Source organism: Lycium ferocissimum, chromosome 3, assembly GCF_029784015.1.
Source record: "Lycium ferocissimum isolate CSIRO_LF1 chromosome 3, AGI_CSIRO_Lferr_CH_V1, whole genome shotgun sequence".
In the NCBI taxonomy this organism is placed as follows: Eukaryota; Viridiplantae; Streptophyta; class Magnoliopsida; order Solanales; family Solanaceae; genus Lycium; species Lycium ferocissimum.
In genome coordinates this window covers 17414601-17426097 of record NC_081344.1, presented here as the reverse complement: position 1 = coordinate 17426097, position 11497 = coordinate 17414601, and the positions used below count along the sequence as shown (strand labels likewise).

At 36.3% G+C, this 11497-nt stretch overlaps 1 protein-coding gene across 2 annotated transcripts; it reads right to left on the bottom strand.

Moving 5' to 3' along the window:
• Positions 1-1584: 1584 nt before the first annotated feature.
• Positions 1585-6128, bottom strand: LOC132049930 (uncharacterized). 2 transcript variants are annotated; one of them, XM_059440909.1, is made up of 5 exons: positions 5917-6128; positions 3997-4765; positions 3342-3892; positions 2407-3017; positions 1585-2192 (listed from the first exon to the last, which is right to left on the bottom strand). In XM_059440909.1, the coding sequence occupies exons 2-5, from the start codon at positions 4758-4760 to the stop codon at positions 1857-1859; spliced, it is 2262 nt and encodes a 753-aa protein (XP_059296892.1). In that variant the 5' UTR covers positions 4761-4765; positions 5917-6128; the 3' UTR covers positions 1585-1856. The 2 variants fall into 2 exon arrangements, with proteins under 2 accessions (XP_059296892.1, XP_059296893.1); XM_059440910.1 differs by lacking the exon at positions 5917-6128 and adding an exon at positions 5652-5670.
• Positions 6129-11497: the final 5369 nt, after the last annotated feature.

Genomic DNA, 11497 nt, shown 5'->3' with positions numbered 1-11497 from the left:
GAAGGAGTATTATTTACACCAAAACTCGGATTAGCTCCCATCTTCCTAGGAGTGCCATCATCTGGATAACCAAAACAAGCACTATGTAGAACTAATATCTTGAAAAGCAATGAAGCCAAGCATACTCAAATTAAGCTAAATCAGCATTGCAGAATTAAACAAGAAGCTCCCAAGATTTCATCAAACAAAGAGCATTAAACTAGTCACCACATTCAAATAAGCTTTTCGCACATACAACATAGACGACAAAAGCCTATAGACAGTAGTGGAACCATGATTTTTACTAAAGGGATTTAAAATATAAAGACGGAAACACACGAAGAAGCCAACGGGATTCAACACCTTCTATCTATGCATAAAAATATTTTGTCGAGCGTTCTTCCGATACTCTAGCCTGTCTCCCCTCCCCCCACCCCCACACTCCTATGGACCAAACAGAGAATAAGCACAGAGGCCATTAAATCAATGCAAGAGGCAGGTTTCCAGAAGAAGGAAAAAAAACCTGTCTTTGCTTATGTTTTCACGCAATATTTTTTAAGGTTATCCTTTCACAGAATATTGAATCACTGTTTCTACCAGTAGTATCATGAAATAGCACCCAACCTGGGTGTGTTTGCCATGAATTCTGGTATATGCACACTCACAATGGGTGCGTTAGCATTTCAACAATTGGAAAAGTCCTGGATTTGAATTCATGTTGGCACACTCAAAGTGCCCCTCCACCATGGTTGGGCTAAATTTTTTTTGTTATCTATCCTACACCTGACTTGTTCTCATTTTCCAAATTACAATGCATAAAGTAATTTTGGCAACTTACAAAAATGACTACACATTGAGTTTTTTTTTTTTTTTTAAATTTTAGGCATAGCTATACTTTTGCTAATTACATTTCGTAGCTCCAGTAACATGTACTTAAATTTAGTTCTATTTCGCTGTATTCAATTCGGATGTATTCATTCTTACACCTTTACACTGTATTCAATTTATTATATTTAAATTTGGTTGTATTCAAACAACATAAATGCAAAACTAATACAGGGATCCAGGGCGTATTCATTTGTATACAAAAAAATCTCATTCGAAATACATACGAAAAATACCTAAAGAAACACTCTATTTTACACTAAAATAATAATGAATACACTCAGATATAAGATACAAGAAATAAAATACACTCAGATCTGAGAATACACTCAGATCTAAGGATGCACCGAGATCTAACGAGAGGGAGCAGTGGGTTGTTGATTTTGCCAGAGATGGGTTGTTGTTGTTGACCATGGAGAGATACCGGGGGGGGGGGGAGATCGGAGAGGCAGGCAGATGGAGAGAGACGAGAGGGAGATGGAGGAAGAACAGTGGTGGAGATGGTAAAAGAGGAGAGGAGAGAAGAAAGATAGGTTTTGAATTAATTACCTTGCGTAATTGAAATACAATATTCAGCTACTAGATGTAATTAAAATAAAGTGTAGATACTAAATATAAATAACTCCTAATGTCCTCTAAACCAAGTAGAATTCCCAAGTAATTTGGCATCATACTATAGCCCACTATGGAGCTACAGTTACAGTGCAAGTATCCTAAAGCTAATCATTAACAGCACATTTTTATTATCTCATGTCAAACCACGATGCCTTGATATGCAAAAAAAGCTAATCATTAAGCTCCATAGACAATTCATTGTAATTCATGACTCCAATTACAATGATTGAATTAAATTATTTAAGAAAAGAAGAGAAAAACCAACAAATGTGTCAAATTCTCTTCAGGAGATTTCTGCACGTCTATCGGTTGTAATCCTAATGTCTACATTGTCCTGATGAAAATTTTCACCTCTTAGCTTGCGATTCCCAGGACGACTAGATTCTCAACTTCTTTGGCCTCCCCGGTCTAATCTTCCCCGTAGGTGGTAGCACCACTTCTTCTAAGATCTCTCTAGGAATGTCCCAAGTGCTTTCGTCGGGAATTGGATTACTAGATATTTCATACGTTTTCAGCAAGTAATCCTTCTTGTAGTAGACAGAGCAATATTGATATGCATCGATGTTTTTGAACGTTACAACTGCCAAAGCGTGTGGGCACGGCATTTCATCCATTTGAAACCTTATGCAAGTGCATGTTCTCTCTCCCAGGTTCACCACAAATTTTTTTCCATCTTCAACAACAGTATATAAGTAATCGGTGGAAGGCTTCACCTACATTTTGAAAAAGATAACCCGTAATATACTACATATATATGTTGTTTATTTAACGTATTACTTACATTCGACCGTAATAAAATACATAGATTATATACTGCATATAACCATTTCTTTTTAATTTATGAAGTACAAATATATGGACTGATATACTCCATGTTATTCCAATTTCACTTTTTGGTATGAAAAAAACATGGTAATGGCATCTTACCGTCATCCTCTGAGATGTAATGTAATTTTCCTTCATGATATCTTCATATTTTTTCCCCAGCTCTGTGGATGTCTCTATCGCATTTTTCTTATTCACATAATGCCAATCTTGAACCAACTTCATCATGTATTCCAGCAAATGCATTATTGGTAGATCTCTTGCATGATTGTTCACTGCATTCATCGACTCCACAATGTTTGAAGTCATAATTGTGGTTCCGTTGACTTTGGAATGCACTCTTGACCATCTATGATATCCAACATTTAACAAGTACTCTCCGACAGTCTTATCAATATTATTTATCTCAACCATGTGGCGCTCAAATTCTTCAACCGTGTATGCTCTGGCCGACGCAAAGAATAGTTCCTTGATAGCTAAATGAGATTTCGTGTACGTCATCTTTATGCTGTTCCATAAATGAAACATACATACACAGTGAAGCACTTCTGGATACACAATCGAAGTCGCCTTTAAGATGCTTTCATGCGTGTCGGATACTATGCACATCCCTTCCCTAGCACCAAAAGCATCCTTGAACCTTTCGAAGAACCACTTCCAAGAAGCATCATTCTCCGAATCAACCACGCTATATGCGAGCAAAAATATTCTACCTGTTTAAATCAATCCAAATACTTATGTAAACATATATCAAAATCAACAGTGTCACAGCTTATACACAACAGGTGTAATATTGCAATGATGATGGTAAATATAAGTATCATATAGTATAAATATAGCACATATATACGGCACTACATTGTAACTTATATGTATATAAACTACATACATGTACTACATATATATGTACAATTTATACAGAATACATATGATATGATATATACTACATATACATTGATTATATAACATATACCCTGGGTATTTCAAATTGTGCAACTTCAATGATATGTAAATATTCATTTGTTATTTTAACTCACCCGCTGCATCTTGCGTGTAAGCCATGATTAAGGTCCCCCTGCGTGCTGATTCTAGAAAGCTCGCATTAATTACCACAATAGGCTTGCAATATTCCCATCCCTTGATTGATGCCTCCAAGGATACAAAAAGATACGAAAAAGAGCCACCTTCTGATTTATGTAGTCTCACGATGGATCCAGGATTTGTATGCATCAACATGTGCAGGTACCTCGGCAGCTTCTCATATGATTCGCTTTGGTTCCCTCTCAATATTTCAAGCGCCTTTCGCTTCGCTCTCCAAGCCTTCATATAGGTCAAGTCCACACCGTAATCTTTTTTCATGTCACGCATTATGTCTGTTGGAGTATATACAGATTCCGAGTCAGCATACTTGTTCCTGATCATACCTCCAATGATCCCCGAAGTAGCGTGACGTTGTGTATTTAATGTTTCCTCTATCGAGCACGTGTGGACATCATTGAACTGTCTTACTTTGAAAAGCTTTGACTTGTGCAGGCTTGAAGCTTTAAAACACCAGGAGCAATTGTCATCCAAGCATACAAGACAATACCTGTTGGTAACATATACATATATGCTATCAACATTCAGTTTGTAACCATCAAATATACTGGAGATGAAATAGGAGTGTGTGTGTGTGTGTGTATTATGCAATACCTGCTGCTACTTGACCTTTCAACTTTAAACTGAAAGTTTTTTCTGATGGCATAATGCTTCATAACATTGACGAGGGTCTCTTTGTCTTGGTACAATTGATTTTCTTCAACATCTTGATGTCTTGGGTTGTTTATTATACCTCTTACATCATCTTGTATACTACCATTATAATCCTCCCCACGAACAGAACTTATCGGCTCAATGATAGCCAGGCTGTGTACTATACCTTCCTCATCCACTTGCATACCATTACAATGAACAGAACTTATCGGCTCAATGGTATCTGGGTTGTTTATTATACGTTTCTCATCAGCTCGTATACCATTTCGATCCTCTCTATTCACAGAACTTATCATCTCAATGGCATCAGGCTGGTATATTTCAGGTATATTTTCGCTTTGTATACCATCAGATGAAACTGTAACAGGGTTCACATCTGAGCAACTTCCAGCACTACACTTATCCTTGAAGGTTACGCAAAGTGGGAACGATGTGAATTCTGAATCCATCCTTTTCAGCTCAATATACACTCTGACACTCATATCATTGTGTACCGTCATTGGTGGATACCCGTCTTTCACTAAATACTTAATATCTATCAAGTTGGTATCCAAATCCTTCTCCAGTTGCTTTGCTATCACTGAAACTAATTCTTCAAAGTTGCATTCAGAAGTGATCAAAACCCCATTAACAGAAAAATTCACAAAGTTGAGGTCACTTTCCCATACTCCATTGTGCTTTATAAAAACAGGTATTTTTTCCATGGATTCTAAAGAAACAAAACACTCGTATTAAATTACATTATAATCACAATCAAATATTGGAACTAATGCAATACAATATTACACTTTCGAGTTCTATAAGTTGTGTTTTGAATCGGAATTCTGCAGATCAAGTCTACGTCGATTTTCCAACAACAACATACCCAGAGTAATCCCACAAGTGGAGTACGGGAGGGTAGGATGTACGCAAACCTTACCTCTACCTTTGTGGGGCAGAGAGGTTGTTTCCGAAAGACCTTTAGCTCAATAAAAAAGAAAAGAAATGAAAGGAAAATAAAAGAAAAGAAATGAAACGCAGATACAAAAATATGACAACAAAATAGCAAGATACAAAGCAAATGCGCAAAGATAGTAACACACATCGAAGAATAGAAAACTACGCGATTACTAAATAATTCTACTAATAAGGGTATGTGGAGAGGTGGCTAGTCCCTACCTCTCCCACCTAAAGTGTGACACCACTCAGCTACCTACTACCCTTCTATCCTAATCCTCGACCTCCACACCTTCCTATCTATGGTCATGTCCTCAGTAAACTGAAGATGTGTCATGTCCTATCTAATCACAAACAAGCAAACAAAGTAATGCGTATCCGTGGAATCGAACCCCGGTCAGTACGGTAGGAGGGTACTATGATACCACTACACGAGATGCGCTTCGTTGTCGATTTTCCAGATTAGTAAGAACAAAAAATGAGCGCCCCAAATTAATAAGAAAATGTCTTGTAACTGTGAAGCTATAGGTATGAATTACAAAATAAAGAAAAAGTAAAAGTTACATCACGAGGTCTCAGGTTCAATTCCCAAAAATGAGAGATAAAATAATAGTAGATAATTTCTTCCCATCTGATCTAGCCTTGGTGGCCAGAGTTACCTGGTATGTGTTACTGGTGGGAGGTGGCAGGTATCCGTGAAATAAGTCGGGGTGGGTGCAAGTTGGCCCGACACCCCACGGTTATCAAAAAAAAAAAAAAAAAGGTAAGACAAAAAGAGAGAATATCAATACTAACATTTTTCTATAGAAAACGTTTCAAAGGCTGCACTTTTCCGAAATCCCCAATTTTGAAACCCTAAGTCAAAATTCCCAATCATAAACGTTACACATTTCATTATCTACGATTTTAAGGATGAAAAATTACCTTGAATGGGACAAGAATGGGAGAGCGGATTCTTTTAATCCCCAAATGTTGTAACGGAAATTGAGTTTGAGCGCAGAGATTGCCTCTGCATTTGTTTTACCACATTTCGGAAGAGAGACACGACAGAGTACTATGAATGGAATGCAATGTCGAGAAAGGCAGTTTTATTGGGGAGGGTTTAGTGAGATTCTGGAATTATTGAGGGATTCTGTTGGATATTTGGATATATTTGTGGGGACCACATTCACACGTGGGCATGTGCGTTTCATTTTTGTTTCCTTTGGCCTGTGCTTGTGTTTTTGTCTTGGAGTAGAGCATCATAAAATTGTAAAATACAACCACGCTAGAAGTGTCAAATAAAAGGGCTCGACTGAATTTAGCGGATTAAAATGGGTTGAATTAATAAGGGAAAAGGGTCTGATTTACCCCTCTACTATTGGAAATAATTCACATTTACCCCCTGTTATACTTTTGGTCCATTTTTGCCCTACCGTTACTTAAGTAGCAATATTTGCTCCCCATTTGGATGGCACTCCACCATGGCAATTAAAATTCCATGTGGATGAGGTGGCATGCCACGTCACCACCCTCTCCCCTCTCCCTTTCTTTCTTCTACCTCCAACCAAAGCCACCTCCAACCACCATTGAAGCCACACAATTTCTGCAAATCAAATTCAAGTAACTTAAAAATAGATCTGCAAACCCTAAAACTAAAAAGAGTTTCTTCTTCCCATTGTTGGGAGCAGCCGCCGTACCACCCTCAAACACCGCAAAACCACTGCAACAACACCATCGCTGACGACTACACCGCCAAAACAACCTTAACTCCGGCGAACCCATCTGCACAACCACCACACGCCACTGCCCTGTCCTCTTTCTCTCACCTTTTCGATACACCACACCACCACACCCAAGACAACCAAACAACCTTTTTCCCCTTTCTGCTCCATCTCAACCCAAATGAGAAGAACCCATTACCAATTAAAATCTTTACCCTGTCATACCACTTACCCTCTTAAACCCCAACTCAATCTTCCCACCACCGCTCTCAAATCCATTCGAACTAACCCTTTTATTTTCAAAACTTTCAGACATTCAATACCCAAATGTTGTATTTTTACACAATGATGAGATCCTTTTTCTTAATCTTTCACATTATCGTAAAGATTTAGCAGAAAGATTAGCAATGATGTTAATGTTTACAAGAGTTAAAAGACATTCTTTTATGTTATTGAAAGATTTAAACTTTTTATCTAAAAGTATCTTCAGATTTGTCAAATGGGTTTAAGACTTTTAATAGTTGTGACGCTTTTGGGTTGGAGTTAGATAAATGGACAGTATCCGGCTAAAGTGATAGTAGTGGCGGTTATCGTGATTCCGGTGAGATGGGTTAGCGAAAAAGAAGATATAATTGTTGGAGGAGATGGTGGTGGGGTGTGGCTTCAATGGTGGTTGGAGGTGGCTTTGTTTGTTTGTAGAAGAAAGAAATAGAGAGACGAGAGGGTGATGAGGTGGCATGTCACGTGGCATGCCACCTCATCCACATGGAATTTTAATTGCCATGGTGGACTGCCATCGAAATGGAGGGCAAATATTGCTACTTAGGTAACGGTAGGGGCAAAAATGGGCCGAAAGTATAACGGGGGGTAAATGTGAACTATTTCCAATAGTAGAGGGGCAAATCAGTCCCTTTTCCCAATTAATAAAGGATGGATGTGTTTTTGACCGGCTCAAAAATTATGTGGGCTGAAATGGGCTAAAATGCGGGTCATAACTCAACCAACTCAATTCTTACTAAGTTTTAATTGTTTTATTTGCTCTTTTATAAATTTTTAGTACCTTGAAAAATTATTTTTTTCTTCATTGTTAGCGTATACTCCACCTGTTTTAATTTAGGAAAAATTTCAGAGGCCTCCCCTGATGTTTTGTTTTGTTTCGTTTCACTGACCTCCCCTCACGTTTACAATATTACGGCTACCTCTCCTATTTTAACTTTTTTGTAACAACTATTTTATTCTATTTATTACTAATAAAAAAATAATATATCTGGACTGATTTACCCTCCCTAGGATCATGCTCTTTTATTTAATTCTTATCTTATCAATATCTCCTTTAAAAAGTTATTTCTTAGGAATATTAAAAAGGAATATCATGTGCAGTTCACCCCAATGTTTATATTTTTTTGCCTCTTCATCAATCATGTTTTAACTTTTTGGAGAAAGTATCTTGCCCAGTAACTTAAGAGGATAAAAAAATATAGAAAAACTTTTAAACTAAATTTTATAGATTAAAAAATATAAATGACCAAGCAAAGCCAACAATATGGGTGAGATAAAGTTTTGAGTGTTGTCTTAGCTAACTGAATGAATGCTCTTTCCCAGTAGCTACTTTACCAAAATCTGCATCGTTGCTTTCATTTTTGGGTATTTTCTTCTTCTCCTTTACATCTACTTTCCACATTCCTTTTTCATTTGTCAACCTTGTATGTTAACTTTTCCTCCATATTCTTCTATTACTATGCTTATATTAGATATTGCTAGGCCTTCAGAGATTTCTCAAGTTCTCCAAAGGCCAAGAAGATGCCCAGTTCTCCTAGTGAGTGGCAATTCTATTATTTTTGTTTTTAATTGCTTTTAGTCAATAAAGTTCAAAGCTTTTTTGCTTTATTGCTCAAGATTTTACCTAACCAACTTTTTTAACTTGTTCCACAGGTTCAGCAGTGGCCAAGAATTGGCAAACGTGGTTGTGAACAATGGAGACGGTTAAAGAGGAGTAGGAAAAGAGAACCCTGGCTGCCGAAAAGACTGAAGAGCACTTTGACGTATTTTATTTTCAGTTTATCGGAAAGGAGATATTGACAAAATAAGAATTAAATAAAAGAGCATGATCCTAGGGAGGGTAAATCAGTCCAGATATATTATTTTTTTATTAGTAATAAATAGAATAAAATAGTTGTTACAAAAAAGTTAAAATAGGGGAGGTAGCCGTAATATTGTAAACGTGAAGGGAGGTCAGTGAAACGAAGCAAAATGTGAGGAGAGGTCTCTGAAATTTTCCCTTTAATTTATGTGAACCCATTTGACTAGGCACAAAATTTAAGAAAGAAGAGAAGACTTTTAAACTTGTGGTGTTAGATAACTCACATATATTTTGTGTGACTCTAAATCATTGCATGAATGTAAATTATTTTCAAATATAGAAAGAAGTCATTCTTTTTGGCACGGACTAATTAGAAAATAGGTTCACATAAATTGAAACGGAGGAAATATAACATATCAAGTAAAAAATATTTTCACAAGATTTCTTATGGGTTAATTTGAACTACATATTAATCCAATATATATATATTTTTTTTTTAAAATTAGGCGTTCAAACTACACGGGACAAAGGAGTACATACGTTACAAGAAGAACAAAAAAGCTATGCTTCAGAAGAAACAACAGCTGAAAATTCTTCTTCCCTCAAAAGCTTCTGTTGTCTGGCAATGAGAGCCTCCACGGTATGCCTGAACTCTTCACAGCTCTGCCGCCGCTTTGTCACCATATCTCCGGCATGCTACCGTTGCCGACCGCCTCAATTCCCTATTATGAGGCCCCTTTGCATGAGATAACTTGTCCGTCGTCAACTTCTCTGATTGGCTCCTATAGATTTTCCTTTTTACTTGTCCGCCTAATGAAATGCACGCCTTGTAAAAATCCACGGTAGTGTCATCGTGGGAATCGGCTTTAGGGTTGACTATTGACCCTTCTTTAGTTGATGATTGACAAGATTTTAACAAGAACAAAATGATGACAATTGCATTTCCAAGAACGAAGACGAACAGGGGACTAATGAGGGTTATGCATAGTCTCTTCAAATATTCTGCTGATGGAAGTGTTTGAGTGGAAAATCTTGAGATTACGAAAAGGAAAATACATAGCTCAATGAAACGGAAGAGGGATGTAACTATTTGAAGTCTTTTGTACGTAAGAATGACATTATTCTTCTCTACTTTGATGTTCTGCTGGAAGTTGAAGGAGTTCATTTTTTTTTTTTTTTTTGAGGCCAACTAAGTGAAGAACAAAAAGCTACGTACTAATTATTATGGATGGGTTTAATTCTCAGTAGTCGAAAGAGTGGAAGTGATTTTGGATCAAAATAATAATCCCTTGAACGGCTGTTTGGACATTGCTAACGTGGTATGCTTTGTGCACTAAACTACTTTTTTTACTGCTCATTTTGAAGAGAAACGACTTGCTAAAGGTTGCGGACTAGAGACCGAAGAAAATAGAGAAAGCTTTGGGTGAGGGTGTAATTTGTTGGTTTTCTAAGTAGAATATATGTTTTCTATGGAAGGAATTAAGAAATTTAAGAGGCAATATTGGGGGATATATAGATAGAAATTCTCCCTTGTTTAATGTGAATGGTTAATTAGTTGCAACTTTATCCTTATTCATGTTGACCCACCACTTCGTATTCTAAACAAAGGAGTCCTATCTAATTCCTTCTTTTTTTTTAAAAACAATCAAGTACTCGGAATTCATCGATTATATTAATTTGAATTCGCGTTGGATAGATTTATTATTATGGGATAAAATGCTACAACAACAATAATAATATACCCAGTGTAGTCCCACAAATGTGTTTGGGAGGGTTGGGTGTATGCAAACACTCGCACAACAACGCAAAATCAAAACAGGCTAAAAGGAAAAAAAAAAAGTTATAATACAGCAAAAAGTCATTGTTATATGAGATAAAATGCTCTCTATCAAAAAGACTCCATTATTTTCATAGTTCGAACTTGAAAACTCAAATTAAGAATAAAGGAATCTCAATCATTACACCACACTTTTTGGTGATCCAATCCTATCTAATTCGCCAATTCATGAAAGGCATGAATTAATCTATTACTATATGTATACAATACAGCAATTGGAGGTGTACAATACGTATCAGAATGTCCTGATTAGCATTTTGGTGAGTGGGTTGGGTATCGTCAATTATACTCTTTTTGTTTTAATTTAAATGACAAAATTTGATTCAACATGTTAATTGATTCAACATGTTAATTAAGAAAGAAATGAAACTTTAAAACTAGCTTGTAATTTACTTTTAAAGCTTGTGATCATAAGTATGTCATAAAGATAAAATGAGAAGTTTCAAATTAAATTATTTTCGACAACAAAAATGTAGTATCATTCTTTTTAAAAACGAACTGTAACAAAAAATAGTCATATAAATTGGAACAATTGAAGTACCTCCTTCCTCCATTATAAAGGCGTGTCTCCACAAAAAACAGAATGTTTATAGAAGGAAAAGAGTTTCTACTGTTTTCTTCTTGTTATGTAATGTGTTAGGTTTCTTTTTGCTTTATTTTAAAATGAACTTAAATCGGCCGCTATATGAGTTAATTTTTGTTCTTTTTTCCTCTAAACCTTGAAATCTCTCTCTTTTTATTTTTTATTTGTTACTTTATGTCAAGGGGAACTTTCTGTTAACATTTCGGTTATGCGTAGAATAAAGCTACTTCTTTCTGTAAAGTTTTTTACTAGTACCTTTTTTACTACTTTGATTGGGCCTTCAAATGCAGAGTCCATAAATA